The 19760-nt window shown below is 43.9% G+C and overlaps 1 protein-coding gene across 5 annotated transcripts in view; it reads right to left on the bottom strand.

The window, feature by feature from the left end:
• Positions 1-823: 823 nt before the first annotated feature.
• LMO3 (LIM domain only 3) overlaps positions 824-19760 on the bottom strand; it is an 88852-nt gene continuing 69915 nt past the window's right edge. For 4 of the 5 annotated variants that reach the window (XM_033161867.1, XM_033161868.1, XM_033161866.1 and 1 more), the window contains exons 3-4: positions 10004-10129; positions 824-2609 (exon numbers count right to left, since the gene is read on the bottom strand). In XM_033161867.1, the coding sequence (XP_033017758.1) occupies positions 2504-2609; positions 10004-10129 (232 nt within the window). In that variant the 3' untranslated portion in view covers positions 824-2503. The remainder of the gene's footprint in view (positions 2610-10003; positions 10130-19760) is intronic. The other variant, XM_033161864.1, reaches the window with a different exon arrangement.

Below are 19760 nucleotides of genomic sequence, written 5' to 3'. Positions count from 1 at the left end.
GTAGTGGTAAATAGTATGCAGGGGTGCAGGTGCCACTCTTAACCTTTGCACAGCAGGGTCCATTCCAGCTGTGCAGAAGCCACCTAACGCACACATCTCCATTTGGGCAAGCAGGAGGCATTATTGCAATTTAAGGGCACATTCCAGCCAGGAGAAAGGATGGGAAGCAGACCCAGTGAAGCATATGGTCCTGAGGACTGGATAGAGGCCAGGAGAACTGCATTGGTTCCTTGGACCTGATGTTCCCCACCTCTGCTGTATGACCACCAAGCTGTCTAAAAAGGGTTGCATGAATTAATCAGGTGGAGATGTCAAACATATGAGCGGATTCTGGTTGGATGACACCATGGAGCTGCAAAGGTTGGGGCTAAAATGACTCCCCCCACCCCAAAAAATCTCATGCTATTTATAGGTGGCAAAATTATAGAGAGCATTTTGCTGCGTGCTTTTGGGGAAGCGGTGGAACATTCCCAAGGGTTTCTCCTGAGAAACTGATGTTCACTTAATGAGGAATGAAACTCATGTTAGCCAATAGAGATTAAAATTGGATCCACAGCTGTACCCCAAGCTCATAGATGGTAGGATTGGAAAGATAATTTCACTGATTGTTATTTTTCTAATGGAGGATTGAAATTCTCCAACAGCTTAGGAGAACTTTTTGAAAATTATTCCAAAAAAAATTCTGAGAAATTTTAGGTTACGCGAAGTGATGGCCGCTGCCTTCTTTGCAAACCAGTGGTGAATGTGGTAACTGAGGAACTGGTAGTTGGCCAAAAAAAAAGTGGTGGTGTTGAGTTGGTAGATGAGAAGCACCAGCTTGAGATTTTGCCATCCAATCCTTAGAGTTTATTTATCTTTAGACTGCCCCACCCCAAACAACTTGGAATGGACAACAATAAATTAAGAAACAAAGAATACAATATCCAGTCGAATTTTGATTAAACGCATCTACAAAAGTCAACAGTTGTTATAGCCTCAGCGCTCGTAAGTGGAGGTTCTTCACTTCCATCTCACACCGAAAAACAGCAGCCCATATTGAAAATGCCTGGCAATGCTTCTGAAAGGTTACACAGGTTTTGGCGAATCTCCAGCATGACAGCGCTTCCATGGCTGTGGGGCAGCCCCTAGGAATGCCCCTCTGCAAGGCCCAGATGTCTTGAGTTGGTACTCAGAAGGTGACCTCAAGAGGGCACTCTTGGTCAACATTATGGGCTGTGATGGTCACATGGAGGGAGACAGTCTCTTAGGTATGCTGTACCCAAACCGGATAGATGTTTAGGCAAGACACTGATTTTTCTTTTCTTAAATAACGTTTCTGTACAGGAGCAGAAATCACTATGCTACATTAAAATAACTTCAGAAATATATATATACATATAAAATTTTTACAAGACACCCAAAGGCACTGATTTGCATTGGGGCTCAGCTCTTCATTCCCAGTTATATCGGAAACAAGCAATTACATATATATATATAGGGGGGGGAGTATACAGAACACAGTAGCCCCCGCCCCAAATAATTTAACGCCCACTCTGTAAGGTTGAGAAGTACTGCCAACAAGGTTGTGGGGGGGAAACCCCCGTTGAAATTCTGTAGCAAACAGAAAGTACTTTTTGAACTGTAATGGAATAAAATAGCTAACATCATTCAATATAGTAATAGTAATGATAATAAAAGCTTGCATGAGATCTAATGAAAGACTGAGAACCTCAGAAGCTTCAGCACTGTTGCTAGAATTATAATCCAGTCTGAAATTAAGCACCTTCCAATCCCATCGGTTTCAATGGGAGAGTTTAGCATGCACTTAAACAGACCCAATTCAAGTCCACTTAACTTTGGCCACTTTTACCCATCAGTTTTAATTCAATAGATCAAGCATTTGTGAAGTTCTTAAAACGGAGAAGAATGCATGGGATTGGCTCTCTCTCTCTCTCTTCTTTTTTTTTTTTTTGCTTTTGTTTTGTTTTTACTAGAAAGATACAGCTCTTTCAAAATAGCTGGTAGATACAGAAAGCATAAATATACAATAAAGTTTAAACACCGATTGTACTAAATGCAACAATACAAAGAAGCAAATGGTAACACAATAAAACTGTATTACATTTGTGCTTTGAATATTACAGTACATTATATACATTGGTCCAAAATAAGCATCTCATGCCAAATGACGCAAAATTAAAAAAATAAAGTAAAATAACCAAAACAGCAAGCAAAGGAAAAAAAGAAAAAGAAAAAGAAAAACCTCCAGCAAGTATTTACATTATCTTTTAATAAACATTCAACTGTGAACTGGTGCAATTTCCACTACATATATTTGAAGTCCGCCTTTTATTCCACACGACCATCCTGTCTCCCTATTTCTACGCTATTCAGTAGGTTCTGCCATTGTTTTTTCATTTTTAATATATATATATATGTATATATATATACACGTTGAACAAAAGAAAAGAAAGGAAAGGGTAAAAACATAGTGCTTCAATATTCTCCGCAACGAGGCATCGGATCAACGAACTTGGGGCGCATAACCTTCTTTCATTAAACCCTCCTCATAGTCTGTCTGGCACAGTATCATGTTGTTCTTTAGGAAAAATTTGTCTCCCACGCAAAATCTGGAAATACAAGAGGGGGGGGGAATAAGATGAGAAACACAGAGGATCAGGAAAACACAGTTTTTTGTTGCCATTGGATGAGCCTCGCCAATGTGGGGAACGACCAGAAACACTCCTGCCGATGACCTAAATGTTTGAACTGGGATATATGAGTTCAGGTGGCCCTTAAAAGGCCCCAGGGACCTAAACTGTCCAGGGCTTTGTACATGAATACAGTACAAGGACCATGAACTAGGCTCGGTAATAATAATAATAATAATAATAATAATAATAATAATAATAATAATTTATACCCCACCCATCTGGCTGGGTCTCCCCAACCACTCTGGGCGGCCTCCAACAAATATTAGTAGATGAGAAGCCAATGCAGAGGTATCCACACTGGTGCCAGATGTTGTTGGCCATGTTCCCTCATCAAATTCTGCACCAGCTAGAGCTTCTGGAGCAGAGACAATGGCAGCCCCACCCAGAGCACGTTGCAGTAATCCAGCCCTGGGGTTATTAACCCATGGACCACAGCAGTTGTATAAAGACTCAGCCACTGTTGACCACTTCTCTTGGTGGCACTACAGGAGAACGTTAGACATTAAAGAAGCCTTTCCCAACCTGATGCCCACCAGATTTTTGGGGCTACAATTCCCACCAGCCCCAGCTTAGGGAAGGCTGAACCACAGCATCACAAAAATCTTCACTTGATGGCTTCGCCGCACTATTTAATTCCATCCGCATCGCTGTCAATCGGCATTTCAGGCCCGGGAGGGGTCATGTGAATTGGCCTTTAAATACAGCCAAGATAATTTCGCACTGAGTGTGGCATGGGCATTACTTTTTCAATGGGTTCATTTTCCCTTAATAACAAAAAGAGAGCTCTCTTTTAACGCCTGCCTGGAGAAACAGGGGGAGCCCCACACCCCAAGGGGTCTTTTGGCGCACAGAAGAGCTTTCGCTAATGAATGGTCGTGCATCGGGGGGTCACATTCTGTTTGTGGCCAACGCTCCATCTATAAAAACATATTGGGAGGTGCAACACCCAAAAGCTCCAATTAAACCAAATCGAGTAACCTAAATGAACTTCTTAGCATTGAGGCAGACAGATGAAAACCAGTCTCCCTCAGCTAATTACCCGCTTTACTCTCGAAACTATTGTTTAATTCGGTAATGGATTACAATGTTCTTTTTTGCCGTATAATTTTCCAAGCGAGCGACATCTTGGACACAATTAGAAGCAGAAATAAATGTGCATGTTGTTTACGGTAGATTTAACAACAGAGTAGCTATGGGAATAGGCTGTATATGTACTTAATTGTAACAATTTAACCTTCAAATAGCGGTGTCTGGTGTAGTTGACCCAATAAAAGTACGTATAATTACACAAGTTGACCTTGGAGACCTTTGATTGTGGGCCCCCCCACCCCCAACCCTTTTTATCAGTCAGTCAGTTTCTAATGATGTCTGAAGCAGAAATCTGAGGGAATTGTCACAGAGTAAATTGTGTATTGAAAGGAGGCCTTTAATGTTTTGTGAAGTTGTGAGGTTTTAAATGGGGCAGCAGTTGGACTGATTTACATTTGTAAAGATTGGAATGCTAGACAAACAGGCGAACCCATTTATTTTCCAACCGGGTAGCTTTGGAAATTTATCCTTATGCTCGCTAAATAGAGTGAGGGAAAATAGTGTAATAAAAAAGTGGATTGAAAAGAATTAGCTTGGGTCCTGAAGGAAAATTGGGCTGTTTATGTGTGGACTCCCCTCCCCTCCCCACCTCACTCTCTCCCCCATCTCTTGGATTAATACCCGCTCCTCGTAGCTCTTGACTGAAAACACAGATTATGGAACCGGTCCTGAAAATGCTTTTCAAGTTATTTATGGTCAAAGCAGCTTCATAGAGAAAACACACACTCCTAATTTCGGATCCCCCCACACTTTCCCGACGTATTTTTATATTTTGTTATAATCCACCTACATCTTATTGAATGGAGCAGATGGAAATAACAAAGGATTCCTGCAGAGGGGAAGCAGTTATTTTCTGAGCTCTTTAGCACCTGACTACAGTATTTTTGTTTCTCTGCAAAAATAAAAGACCCCTACGTTAAAAAGCTTTTCTGGCCAGAGTGGTCCATCCTCACTTAAGTAAAGGTAAAGGTAAAGGTAAAGGTAAGACTCCCTGGAAAAGACCCTGATGTTGGGAAAGATTGAGGGCAGAAGGAGAAGGGAACGACAGAGGATGAGATGGTTGGACAGTGTTCTCGAAGCTACCAACATGAGTTTGACCAAACTGCGGGAGGCAGTGGAAGACAGGAGTGCCTAGCGTGCTCTGGTCCATGGGGTCACGAAGAGTCAGACACGACTAAACAACAACAACAAAGGTAAAGGACCCCCGGATGGTTAAGTCCAGTCAAAGGTGACTATGGGGTTGTGGCGTTCATCTCGCTTTCAGGCCGGGGGGTGGGGGTGGCGGCGTTTGTCCACAGATAGCTTTCCGGGTCATGTGGCCAGCATGGCTAAAGCGCTTCGGGTGCAATGGGACACCGTGATGGAAACCAGAGTGCATAGAAAAGCCATTTACTTTCCTGCCATAGTGATACCTATTTATCTACTTGTACCGGCGTGCTTTCGAACTGCTAGGTCGGCAGGAGTTGGGACAGAGCAACAGGAGCTCGCCTCATTGTGGGGATTTGAACCACTGACCTTCTGATCAGCAAGCCCAAGAGGTTTAGACCACAGCGCCACCTGCATCCCTTTCCTCGCTTAACACAACAATGGAAGCCTTGCCTCATGCACGCCTTCCCAGAGCTGCACCAGAACAAAGGTGATTCTTCCTTCCCTTGGGGAAAGTCTATAGCTCAGTGGAAGAGCATCTGCCTTGCAAGAAGAAGGTCCCAAGTTCAATCCCTGGCATCTCCAGGTAGGGTTGGGAGAGACTTCTGCCTGAAATCGTGGAGAGCAGCTGCCAGGCAGTATAGACATTATGGAGCTAGGTGGACCAACGGTCTGACTCTGTACAAGGCAGCTTCCTATGTAAATGCAGTAGTGGCAGACTGTTGGGCTGACAGATAGCTCAAGGTGGAGAATTGGTGGCTCTCCAGATGTTACTGTCATCAGCCCCAGCCAGCATGGGCAATGGTCAAGGATGAAGAGAGTCCAGCAACATCTGGAGGGATGCAAGTTCTTCACCCCTGCCATTGGCAATGCTTGCAAATCTATTCCAATATCACGTTTCACAAAGAAGGTGAAATGGCCTTCCCCCACCCGACCCCTAGCTTGGCTTATATCAGGCATAGGCAAACTCCGGCCCTCCAGATATTTGGGACTACAACTCCCATCATCCCTTACTACTGGTCCTGCTAGCTAGGGATCATGGGAATTGTAGTCCCAAACATCTGGAGAGCTGGAGTTTGCCTATGCCTGGCTTACATGGTGGTGGTAGCAATGACAACACCGATGTGGTTCTTCAACTTTGGGTCCCCAGCTGTTGCTGGACTACAACTCCCAACATCCCAAGCCAGGTCAGTCAATGGACAGGAATAATGGGATGGGAGTTGCAGTCCAGGAACAAGTCTGAAGAATGCCACTCTAGATAATGTAGATAGAACAGTTGTTTTCCAACTTCCCACTTTCAAAGAAGAAAATATGACATTTCCTTATATTGGCCTTGGCCAACCTGGCACCTTTCGGGAATGCAGATCCCATCAGCTATCTTACACAAACCAGTGGTCTACCTACTTCAGTACTCTTAGTGGCAGCGGCTCTCTGGGATCTCAGGCAAATGTCTCTCCCAGCACCTTCTCTCTGTATATTCTGATTTGTAAGGAGCACTTAAGCCACAGTTTCCTGGTTTAGGCATCACAGGAAACAGTGGTTTAACAAGCAGAGATGTCAATGCCAAAGCCAGTCGAGGTAAGGGGGTAGGTGCAGGCACAAGACTCCTTGGTCTAATGAACCATGGTTTAAAATTGAAATTACACTGTTATTTTTGAATCGGGCCTATTTGTACATCTAGCCAAGTACTATGTAATCGTACTTTGACTGGCAGTGGCTCTCCAAAGTCTCAGGAAGAATTCCCCCCCCCCCCCATCTGCTATTACCTGATCCTTTTCTGCAGTGGCACAAAAGATTGAGCCTGAGAAATTATGCGTGTACAGCTTCCAGTGAGGTTTGAGCCGTGATGTCCTGTTCTCTGGTGAGAACAGGCTTTGACTAAAGAGTTATTTCAACACTTTTTACAACATGCAAGCATACCTGAAAGTTAGCACATGGCCATTAAAAAGTCCTGTGGCATTTTATTGTTCGCTAAATTGCGATTTTAAACCGATTCTGTTAACTTCCAACATCACATCTAGCTTTGCCCCTAGAATCTCCCTCTCTGCTGGTTACACAAATCATTCATACTTGCAAATATTTATATTATTATTGTATTTTAATTCTTCTTTCTTTCTTTTTTTGCAGGCAAGAAGATTGTAGCGATGGCCACTACCTTTTTTTAAAAAGAAAAGAAAAGAAAACCTGTCACTAATCCAAAACCTCTATGCACTGAAAAATAAGCCCGAGCATCTTTTGTTCTGTGGCTAACAAAAATTATCTGCCTTGCTTGACTGATAAAGATTAGCCGACTTCTTGCATTAAAGGAGTTTATCTTGTACGGGATGAAGTGACAAGACAGTAACTAAGTGCTAATTGTGCATAACCAGCGCTAAAGATATGCAGGCCCATTACGACATGCAATAAATGAAGCGAAAAACAAGAACGTATTAGACAGTTTTAATAATGACACTAGAACAGTGGTTTTGGAGCAATAAGGATGGGGGAAAGTCTTTAAGAGTTTCAATTCAAAAGAGTATGCAATTATTTCGTACTTGAATGGATTCCACTGGTAGGGTAAGGCTGACCTTATTTTGAATGCAGACTCTTTAGTTCTGCACCAAAACAAGGCTGATGTATAGGAACTGTAAATGGCCCTGTAACTTCTAATTGCTTAGCATTATTACATAGTTTAAACTGTGGTTATTACTTGTCTGATATTTTAATTTTCTGCACATCGTGATGAAAAAGGTCAATTTGGCTTTGTTTTAGAATGTAATTGTAGAAAGCTATAATTATGGCAGCTGCACAATTCACACTGCATGAGGGATGCTCGACTGTATGTGTGCGTGTGTGTTTTTAAAACTCACTATGTCGCTACAGAACAAAGTGCAGCAGCATGGACTGCCTCTTCCATTATTTTACCCCACACATTAGAGAAACGGGCAAATCCATTCATTTCCTTTCCATGACACTTTGTGGGTTTTTTTTTTTAAACCCAGGGCTAGCTAATGTGGCACTCTTTAGATGCTTTTGGACTACAACTCCCATCATCAGCTGACCACTGGCCATGCTGGCTGGGGCTGATGGGAGTTATGGTCCAAGGACATCTAGAGGGCGCTCCATTGGCTAGCCCTGTTTTTACCCATCATTCAGTTCTGTTTCCACAGGAGCGGTCCGTGTGGTGAGGCAGAGCCACAGAACGGCCCTCCTGGCACTGGGGTTGCTGCAGCCTGCCCGGATACTGTTGGGGTAGGGCTGGGCAGCTGTGAGGTTGGGGTTCCACCAGCACACCAAGCACTGGAACTAATCTGGCAGTCCTACCAGGGCAAGTGCACATCCCAAAGGTATACACATGGCAGAGAGCTAAGTTTATTGTAAAAGACAAGCCTTACAGTCGCTTCTACAGCTCTGGAGACCTATGCACACCAATCTGGCATCTAGGCAGCTATTTCCAGGTCTGTGCTGTATGGAGCAATTGCAGCAGCTGGAGACCACTCCCTCTCCACCAGTTTATGTACCCTCCCCTGGCAGGGTATGCACAGGCAGATGGAGACTATGCCTGCTTAGAAACTGCCTCTACTCCTCCTGCTTCAGTTCCCTTCTGGTTCTGGGAGAGAGTTGTGCAGGAGAGGGTGGGGAAGCACCCAGCCCTTCTGTTGCCTGGCCTGCCTCTTCCTCCACTCTGAAGCTTCCCTTGCCTCTGATTCTTGCCTCCTGGTTGGTACAGGAACCCACAGACCACTGTTCCTGCTCTCCTGAGACTCCAGCGTCCTGCCGGTCCCTGACACTGCCCCACTCCAGCCCAGGCTAGTTGCAGTGACATCATTGTTGGGATGGTGGTGCCATTCCATTAGTGGTTTCTATGTTAAGACAGTTAAGGTTCAGGAAGTAGGAGAACCACCTCAACAAACATTTTAATGTATTTTATAACATATTTAACGTATGCCTTCTTCCAAAAAATGGGTTGTACCCATTGTTATGCAAGCAAAGTTCCGCTAACCCAAGAGGACTCCCCTTTCTTCTCCTCCACTAACACCTCCCTGAAATCTGACTTGGAGGGTGCACATGGTGACCGAAAGGGCCAGGAGAAGAGGAAGTTCTTTTGTGCTCATGGAAATCTTCTGTGCAAGTGGATACAGCCCAACGTGTATTTCGACACTTATGAAGTGTTGAAAACTGAATCATAATATTCTGCGAATGTTGGGGTCCATCAGAGTTTTTAAGTTTGGCAGCCCTGCAGCATTTTAACCTGAGGCTCCAAAGGAAACTGTCCATTTACAATTTTATAATGGGTTGGATCTAGACTTAGTCGTGCTCAGAGAAGAATCAAGTGATTTCAGTGGGTCTAAAAGTAGCGATGGCTTACTTGAGCCCAGTTGGTTTCTGCGGGTCTAAGCCTGGATTCAAGTCCACATGCTCAAAGTCAAAATGAAGCGGATCTCCAAAAAGATGTTGTTGTTGTTCAGTCATGTCCGACTCTTCGTGACCCCATGGACCAGAGCACGCCAGGCACCCCTATCCTCCACTGCCTCCCGCAGTTTGGCCAAACTCATGCCAGTCGCTCCAAAAAGATAGGACCTCCATAATTTCATGGCCACAGAAGGTTTTGCTCTACGTGATACTGGGGCTCAGTGATGGCGGCAGCATTACGATGGAGCCGTCACTCAAATTCGGATCTGCATTCAGATGCAATTTGCACCAACCAATGGATTTTAGCATTACAATCAAGAACGGCCTCAGGTTTGCAAGCCATGGTTTACCATGATTGCTGCTAAACCATGAACAATCAAGAACGGCCTCAGGTTTGCAAGCCATGGTTTACCATGATTGCTGCTAAACCATGAACAAAAGGATACAATCACCGTAGATGTGGGGCAAAGGGGAGCACTAAGTTCATGCCTGTAATACTGAACCACAGATAATTATTGTGTAAGTAGGGTTGCTGTGATAAGAGGTAGGTGAGAGCTGCCATTGCTTAGGTACACTGTGCCCAGAGAATGATAGCAAGCTATTGTGCCTCCATACCCTCCTAATTCTAGGTCAGTGCCAAGTTGGTTCCAGGACATGGAAGGAGACTTAAGAAACTCTCCTACCTCTGATTACAAAGTTGACAGGCGAAGCAGTCCAGGTGGTAAACATTGTCCTTGGCCCTCATCACCATCTCAAAGGCAGGGATGAGTTTGCTGCAGGCTGCACAGTTCCCCGTAACACCAAATAACCTATGGAAAATTTAAAAAAAGATGAGAGGAGGAGGCATGATTGGTTGGGGCAAGAAAAGAGAGACACCCCCCCCCCCATATACAGTACCCAATAATCACACTTGCATTTTTCTTCCTTCCCGGACATAAATCTATATTTGATTTCGCCACGAGACTAAACTTCTCTCGGAAATGCTAAAGTGCAAATGCTCCGAGAGGGCGATATGGGGGGGGGGGGCACGAGCTGCTTTTCATCTCCACTCCTCGCAGATAAGCATTCTACTGTCATATAAAGCTTTCTACAAAAGGCGGAAAGATATGGAACTGTGGGGAAATAGTTTATTTTCTCCCTTCGCTAGAAAAATCTACATAGCTAGCCATACAGTATGTAAAGTTGCCCGATGTGGTAGGGAGTGAGGATTCTCATCCTTGGAAAGACGATAAAGGAAGGGGGAAACAACAACCCGGGGACTATGTTATAGGGTATACAAATTTCTGAAATAAATAAGAAATAACAACAAATAAAGCTCAGCAAAATGTTAGCCTATGGCACAGGTTATGGAGTGAGTTTGTCCGATAGTGCAGTAAAATAATAATAATAATAATAATAATAATAATAATAATAATAATAATAACCCACAACTCCTTGGAGCTCGCTGTAAATACGAGTGTGATGTAAATCCTTGGCCTCAATGCTATTTATTTGTAACACACAAGCTTTAGCAAAAGAGGAAATAATACTTTGCTGGGGAAGGCTCCCATTGCAGTCATTTTTTACACCTAGTGCTAAAAGCTTTACCATTATTAAAGAGCATTTTATGAAGAAGTCATTTAAAGCGTCAGAAAGCATTAGTGGTTCATGCACCTTCGAACCCTGCGCCATGCTTATAGCTATGATTATGTTATTCAAGTAGCCCATTAAAGTAAATGAGGCAGTCAGCTATATATAGCCACATTAGGAGTGCAGGTACATTATATTGTAGGAACAATTTCAAATCTCTTATGAAATGTTTTAACTTTGGTGATGGGGAGGGGGGGGGAGAGAACCCGCTTCCTTTTTTTTAAACAGATGCGCATGCATACAAGCAAAGTCGCACATTGTTCAAGGTGGTCGGTCCCCCCTCCGCACACAGCTGGTATGTTCCAAATAATGATATAATCCTACACACATCTATACAGAATTTTAATTCTAATAAGGGAGGATTATAAACTCCCCCCCCCCATTTTTTGGGATGCACACACCGCTGATCTTTGAAACCAACTTTAATGCAAAGCTACTTAATACATGCAAATAGGTTCCCCCCTTTTTTCCATTTAAAAAAGTAGCAACGCTCTTCCTCTGTGTTTAGCAGTTAATGCCATTTTAAAGTATGATACAAAACAGATGAAAATGCCACATCTGCCGCCTTCCTTTTCGCTCTTCAACATCAGGCTGGCAGCAGAAAAATATTAATGGCTCTCGGGGGAGATGCCGAATTAAAAGCAGTTCTGAGCTAATGAATTCAAAGGTGCTACAGTCAAAAACTTGGTTTGGCAACACACACAGATGCAGAGCGCAAACCTTCCCGTTTGAATGGGGTGCACCATCAGTGGCTGCACAGCTAACCAAGCCCTGACATCAGCTCAGTGCACACATTTTGCATAATACATACAGCATGTTTATTTTTAAAGTTATGAACCACTTTTCTGCTGATTGTCTGGTGCACTAGTTTACCCTGATTTTTTTAAATATATAAAAAAATATTCAGAGATAAACAAAACAACAACAAGGCTTAATCACCAGTATCCCTATGTTCATCAACTCCTGGTAGATTTATTATTCAGGCTCATGTCAACTTCATTTTGCTAATTGTGAAGACGGATGATTAAAATTATATGTACACACAGAGAGACAGAGGGTTGTGTGTCTCTCCACAATCACTTCTCCAAAGATTCCACCCCAGCAATTTTCAAATGCCCTTGGGCAAACTATACCAGTTCAAAAACAAAAAAGATTGCTGGATCAACTAAGCCCTACTCAGAGGAAACTCACTGAAATGAATGGGACTAAGTTGGTACTACTAACTTCAGTGAGTCTACTCTGATTAGGATTAATACAGCACAATGGCTCAAAGACTAGCACAGAGGCACTTCAGGGTAAAACTGAGGCCACTATTGGCAAATGCATTCATTTATTTCAAATAATTTATATACTGCTTAATTTAATAGCCGCTAAGCAGCGTACATAGAACAAATAAAAAAAATTATTGATGTGCAAATAAAAGAAGCAATGTTTGAAAACAGATATGCATAACTTATTTCCAAGTCTGGAAAGGCTTGGTGAAACAAACGGAAAGCTTTGGGCTCTATATTATAATAGCGAGACCTTGAACTTGGCATGCTTGGAAATCAGCACCTATTTGAGCAGAGGTACAATATGCTGGCAGGATCTCAGGCCTATCAGCAACCGTGCTGCAGTGTTCGGCACTAACATTAGCTTCCTGAGCAACTGCAAGGGAAGCCCCAGTCTGCAATAACCCCACCTTGACACTACCCATGCTTAAAACGACCATAGTCAATCTATGCCAATCCAGGAGCGTCAACAGTTGATGCTCCAGTCAATGTTGGTGGAAGGTGCTAATAGCCACAGAGCTCACCTGGGCATATAGTGAAAGAGGCTGGACCGAGAAGCAAACCAGCTGAGTACTTGCTTCTTCAGGGTATTTCCACACAGGGCAGGCAATAGACCTATTTGTCAGACATGGAAACTACTCATCCACAGAGCTTACGTCTTGGCAGGGCTCAAACTCAATGGTAGTCCATTTGCCTGGCAGTGGTGCTTGGCTTAATAGCCATCTCTGGTGATTCTGTGCTCTTGCTTCCTCTGTTCTTCCTGAACAGTACAATTGAGTGGACCAACACTCAAGCATGGTCTTCAGCATCTACCTTACATGGCACTCTACCCCACGGGGAAGTGTCAGCGACTGGCCCACAACCTGGTCCCACAATCATAAGTCAATTAAATTAATCTAAATTAGTTTAACAGCTTGGGGAATTAAAATAACAACAGCTTGTTTCCAAGGAGCCTGGTTAGGAGAGCAGGTCCCCTTGTTTCAAGCAAAATTGGTCCACCTTGACCTTCTCCAGCCATTTGGACTCCCACTCTCATCAGCTTCAGCCAGCCTGGCCAATGCTCAGGGATGATGGGACTTGGAGTAGCAACACCATCAGGAGGGCACCAGGTTGGGGAAAGCTGATCCACTAAATAAATAAACAAATCTTAAACTAAATTAGAAGAACAGAACCCAGAAGTGGGTTGTTTTTTTTAATGGAACAGTAGCATCTAGGCCAGAGCAAGGCATGGGGAACTTGTGGCCTCCAGATGGACTCCTAATATCTGGAGGGGGATCAGGTACCCTAGACAATGGGTCAAACAGCTCACTAAGAGGCTACAACACTCAACATCACCCAACCTGGAAGAGATCAAGCGAGCACAGGAACATAGAACATAGCTGCCTTATACTGAGTTGCATGTAGCTCAGCAATGTCCACATTAACCAGCAGTGGGCCTCCAGGATTTCAGGTTGGGGTCTCTCCCACCTAGAGATGCTGGGGACTGAACCTGGAACCTTTTGCATGCAAGGCAGGTGCTTTACCACTGAGCTACAGACCTTCCCCAGCCTTTGGAAACCTTCCAGGGAAGAGGTGCACACACCTTCCTGATCAACAAATTCCACAAGCCCTGCACTGGCTTCATAACATGAGAGTAAGGATGTAAGAGGGCATCACTTTGCCTCCCTCCCTATATCTGTTGCACACAACACTGCTTCCTTTCTGCTGCAGTTCATCTTCCACCAAAAACCATTATCTGTCTCACTGTTTGCCGTGGCAAAATTACATAACTTACTCAATTTATGTAATTGACTATGTGAATTTTGTTGCCATTATGTTACTCCACTTTATTCCTTTCAATGCAACGGAAAGACAATGCAAACTGGGGTGATGGGGACATAATAAATTACCTATCTTTTGTGGTCTGAAAGCAACAGCAACAGCTGTTGATTGATTTCTGTACTGGAAATGGGCTGAATCTTCCCTTTGTTCTCCAACAACCTTACATGGGACAGCGGATGCTGTAGACCAGTGGTTCTCATCCTTGGCTCCCCAGGTGTTTTTGGCCTACAACTCCCATCAACCCTAGCTAGCAAGACTAGTGGTCAGGGATGATGGGAGTTGTAGGCCAAAAACATCTGGGGACCCAAGGTTGAGAAAGGTGGTTACACACCTGCCAGCAACACACACAGAAATTAGTCTTTGTTATCACTATGCTCCAACAGCTATGCTGTGCAATGGCACAGCAAAGGCCAATCCAGATTTAAACCCCTGTGTGGACACAAGCCTCAGCCTGCCAACAACACTGGATATCAGCATGAGCTGACTCAACATGGTTACTATCACAATAGCAGAGAGAGACTTTTTGGAACAGGACTCTGGCAGAGCCAGGAAGAGGATAATAATAATAATAATAATAATAATAATAATAATAATAATAATAATAATAATAGATAAATTTATTATTTATACCCAGCCCATCTGGGCAATCTGGGTAGCTCCCAACAGAATATTAGTAATAATAATAAAACGATAAAACAAGAAATACTAAAAAATTCCCTAAACAGGACTGCCTTCAGATGTCTTCTAAAAGTCAGATAGTTGTTTATTTCCTTGACATCCGATGGGAGAGCATTCCGCAGGATGGGCGCCACTACTGAGAAGGCCCTCTTACTGGTTCCCTGTAACCTCACTTCTCGCAGTGAGGGAGCCGCCAGAAGACCCTTGCAGCTGAACCTCAGTGTCTGGGCTGAACAATGGGGGTGGAGACGCTCTTTCAAGTATACTGGGCCAAGGCTGTTTAGGGCTTTAAAGGTCAGCAGGATAAATGAGTGAGAGGGGAAGGGACTGGTTCACCTGCACCGGGTACCAAGCTGAGAGGGTGCTACAACAATTATGTAGAATGGAACGCGAGAGGCAGGGGACACACCAAATGTTGGTATCACACAAGTTGCTGCTGAAATTTGAAAGCCCAATCTCCACCACTGCGTGTATGCTGCTACCAAAGGGACAGAGTCCTATAGCCATGCACACATGCAACTTGATCCATCCTAAATAGTGCCAAGTTATGGATAGAATTCACCCATGTCCCCAACCTCCAATGTTCAGTCTGATGTGGGAGGAACATGTGTCGAATTCCGACTAGGCAGGCAGGAATTCAAATGGGTTAATCCTGAAAAACGGCACCTCCAGCACTCAGAGCGAGCGGCTCAGCTACAGAGCTCACCAAGAAACTGGCAAGGCCTAACTCACAAGGTTAAAAGAGCTCTGTGTATGCAGCACTGAACTCATTGGGAGGTCAGGATATACATGTCGTAAATTAATTTCATTTAGGAAGGCTTACCTTAGACAAGGTTTGAGATCTCTTGATCTACAGCAGGGGTTGCTAAACCGTGCTTCATTCAGGTGGCCCACGGCATGTCCGCATTAAATATTCATAATGATTTTTAATTGTATTTTTATTGCTACTTTTATCTCTCATGCCGCATTCTACTGTATTACAATTTGAATTCCATAGATAAAAATACAATTAAACACCATGCAGCTTCTAGTCTATTGCATTGCAATTTCTACAACAGGCAGAAAATTCATTAAGTGGTCTTCCAAAGACACCATCCATTTTCAAGTGGTCCATGGGGGAGAACGTTTGGAAACCACCAATCTACAGCAGCACCTTATTGTTGCTTTTGAAGAATAATTGACTAATATGTTATAGAACCACACTGGGGACCACAAAGAGAAATTCAGTATCATTATTTCCTTTCATTTCAATTACCAGGGCCCTAAACTGCATCAAAAATTGAGGTTCTCTAAAGCAGGTATGGGGAACCTGTGGCCTTGCAGGTGTCAGACTTCACTTCCCAACAGACTCAAACAGCATAGCAAATGCTCAAAGCATGATGGGGGCTGAATTCCACCAATGTCTGCTAAGCTACAGGTGCCCCATTGCTGCTCTGCAGCTTTTCAACAGGTGTACATAGGACGGATCCATTTGGTGGCGGCGGATGTTTTTTAAATCCAGGTTATGAACATGTAAAAGCTTCCTTACTCCATGGCAGACCAAACACAAGTGTTACCGATGGAAAGTCACACCAGGAGATGGGATTATTCATTCTCCACTATATGCTGCATCTAAATTTGCATGCCCCAATTCTCTGAGCTGTGAGAGATTTCGGGAGTTTCTGGTGGTTATCCTTGTAGAGGACATCAGGAGAGGCTTCTGACATTGTGCCCTATTCACATTCCTTGACAAATAGACAGAGGTTGACCCTAGGTGGAGATTCATAGCATTAACATTCCAAAAGGCATTGCTCCTTCATCAGTTTCTTGGGGAGGGTGCTCATCAACCTAAAGCTGCCTCTTTGACCTTCATCCCATCCCCAGTGTCAAGAGAAAGAAGTGAGAGATGGGAAGGTAAAACCCCTCCCCAAAGGACTCTCTTCTTCCAAAGGACTCCAGCTAGAGAGAACAATCTACACGTAACCACCCTTAGAACTACGGATGAAGGGCGGTATACAGAATGAATTAAGAGGGAAAGACTCGTTTTGAGGAACTGCTCCTATGTATGTGACTTTGAAGGTGATCCTCTGCAGAACCGGGGGACTATTAAGCTGAAGGAATATATGCTTGATCAGACCAAGAAAGCCCATATGTCCTCGTTTTCCAGGACACATCCTCTTTTTCATGGGTAGAGTCGTCATAGCGATCCATAGTTAAAAATTGGCAAATGCGTCCTCTTTTTTGCACTTCAAAATATGGTAACCCTAAGCCCACTCTTTTGTCATCAACAGAGGAAATGCTGGGATGTCCACACATCCTACTTTGCAGTCCTCTATTTGAAGATATGCTTGATCCATGCCCCATCCATCCATCCATCCATCTGTAGCATAAGAAGGGAGAGCAGCAGGGACCTTGAAGTTGTCCATCAACAGTGAGCGCATGAATAGCAGACCGAACAGGCACATACCACCTCATCACCTTTCTTTGCTATGGTGGAATGTACTGTATATTATTCCTAAATCTGCATAAGTCAGCATAGGCAAATTTCATGCAAATCTGAATCTTCTTTTTTGGGCAATGCATCTCTTCTTTTTTTTGGCAACCTCCCTAGAGTAGGCAGCCTTTGGAGGCTCCTTAAGTAGAGCAGAAATTGCAACAGCCCCCCTCCGCCCCCACTCCCATCCAGCATCTGCCTCCCAGAGGTATGTTGATATTATGGATCATGGCTGTTGATAGACCTAACCTCCATGGATTACACACTGAGTTAGGGTAAGGTATAAATCCTGAAAAATGAGAAAACACACACACTTTGTCTAGTTATGTAGGACTCCCACAAATGTTGCTGAAAAGCTTATTCTAAAACCTTAGATGCTTTAAGAGACTTCTTGCAGTTGCGTTCTTGCACTCAGACCGGGGCTAAATATGAGCTGGTGTTAATTCTGAATATAGCTGCTTGTTTGCACTAAGAACAGCCGTCCCCCTCTTGCTATTGTTGTATTATTATTAGCACTACCCCACAATGCCACGTTGAAATTCTGAACCGAGTTCTTCTATTCCACCGTCCCCAATTTTCAATTGCTTTCTTTCCCCGAGCATTTATCAGCTACCTGATTAGAATTTGTTTCCACACAAACCATTGATCATCAGCCTATTACTAGGCAAATGACAGTTAATTACCCACTACATTAACCACTGGGACCCAAGACCTGCTTCTCCTGCCATCAGTCAACATGATAAATGTGGCAAGTTCAGTAATGCATGGCCAGCCCCGAGCTGCCTGGTATAGTGTGAACAACCCTCAATCTCACTTCCAGGCCCAGGAAAATCTATGGCAATCTGCATAATTACAAGCTCTGGGTTAATAACAGACAAATGATTTGTTGCATCTAAACAAAGTCCTTGGAACGGGCCTGGTCTCCTGTGGTTTTCCTCGGGCCCGTTACGCTCTGCCATCGGTGCACTTTCTTGTATAATGTGCATTTAAAAAGAAAAAAAGAAAAAAAAGAGGGGGTGGAAGGAAAGAAATGCCTCTCCCAATACTATACCTTTCCCAATTTGTTGCTCTCCAATTTATGGATTCTGCATATGTGATTTTTAATCATTAAAGAACTCTTGGAGCAATATTATCTTAATTATTCTCTGCTGTAACCAGGGAATTAGGCTTCAGATAAAATTTTCTTCTTCCCCGCACTTCTCCTGCCTCGCTGGAGGCTCCATCAGTTTTCATCTGCACCTGGACTCTGAAATCCTAATGATGAATTATTGCCCCTTTCCCTAAGAGGGCGAACCTTACAAGGGAACATTTTACTGAACTGTCAAGCTCACAGACCGAGTGCGGAGATGCGGAAATCTGATCTAATTTACTGCAAAACGACGCACTTGTTAGACTTTTCTCCCTCCGTTTCGTCCCAAGGATCAAGAGATCAGTCAGTAGCCAGGCACTGCCTACTCCTTTGCTGGGGAGAGAGAGGGGGGGAAAGGGAGGGAGAGAGGGGGGAGAGGGAGGGAGAGAGAGCAAGCACAGGGATGGCGTCGGTTAGGTTCTCTAGGAGGCTCAAGATAATAGAAATTGAAACCAAGTTTTCGTTTAGCTGGGAAAGAAAGAAAAATTCTACTCAGGGCAAGAAATAGTCCCTCCACCAAGATAGGTTCACCTCGGTGTTTGTCCTAAGCACTGTCTCACTCTGCTTCCATCTATATTGTTGGTCTTTCTACATGCTTCCACCTCCATCCAGCCTAAAACTACCACATTTTGATTTTGCAGATGAGATGCCTGGGATGGTTGAGCAAGAGGAGAACCGGGGGGGGGGGGGGGGAATCTGGCAAGCCATGGACGGACCTTGAAAAAGCATTTGTCAAGCCAGGGGTCAGAATCCATTGTTAGGAGGAAAGCAGGGAATGGAAGGACACAGCAGAAGCTAGCAGAACGTAGAATCCATTGGCTTTTGAGGCTCCAGGACCAATTGCCAGACAAATGCATCACCAGTCAGACTGGTTGGAAGGGCTCGTCTTAGACTCCTTTCAAGTTAAAGAGGGCAAACTCCAGCAGAGGCATAGGTCAGCGACAGTAGCCTATGAATTAGGCTTCAAGTGCCAGTAGCAGCTGTTTGCCCAGACAGCTACTACAGGCACACTTGTGGAGTCCCTTTCCAATCCCCTTCAGTGTTGTCAGTGCTGCTTCACACTCACAGTGTTTATTCAGCAGACAGTATAGTGCAGCTTTCCGTTCAAGAAAGGCAAGTGAATGAGCAGTTGGCAACGCTAGCAGAGAGCTTCTATATGCAACTGCTACAGTCGCCTCAAGGGAAAACACAAATTGCTGTTATATTGTAGTTTCAGGCCTTTAAAACTTTTCAAAATAGCATGGGCTTCAAAAGATCTATGTAATAGGAACGCAACAGAAATATAAAGCAGTGATCCAGGTCATTGTCTTCCTAAGGCACTGGACTAGACCTGGAGGTAATTTCACCCACGCTCCAATGTACAAGGGGTTACGCAGTGGTAAGTGGGGAAGCATTTATTTATCCATAGTTCCAGAGTGTGTTATAATATAAAACAGACA

This window comes from Lacerta agilis, chromosome 10, assembly GCF_009819535.1.
Source record: "Lacerta agilis isolate rLacAgi1 chromosome 10, rLacAgi1.pri, whole genome shotgun sequence".
Classification (NCBI taxonomy): Eukaryota; Metazoa; Chordata; class Lepidosauria; order Squamata; family Lacertidae; genus Lacerta; species Lacerta agilis.
This window is presented reverse-complemented; position numbering and strand designations above follow the sequence as displayed.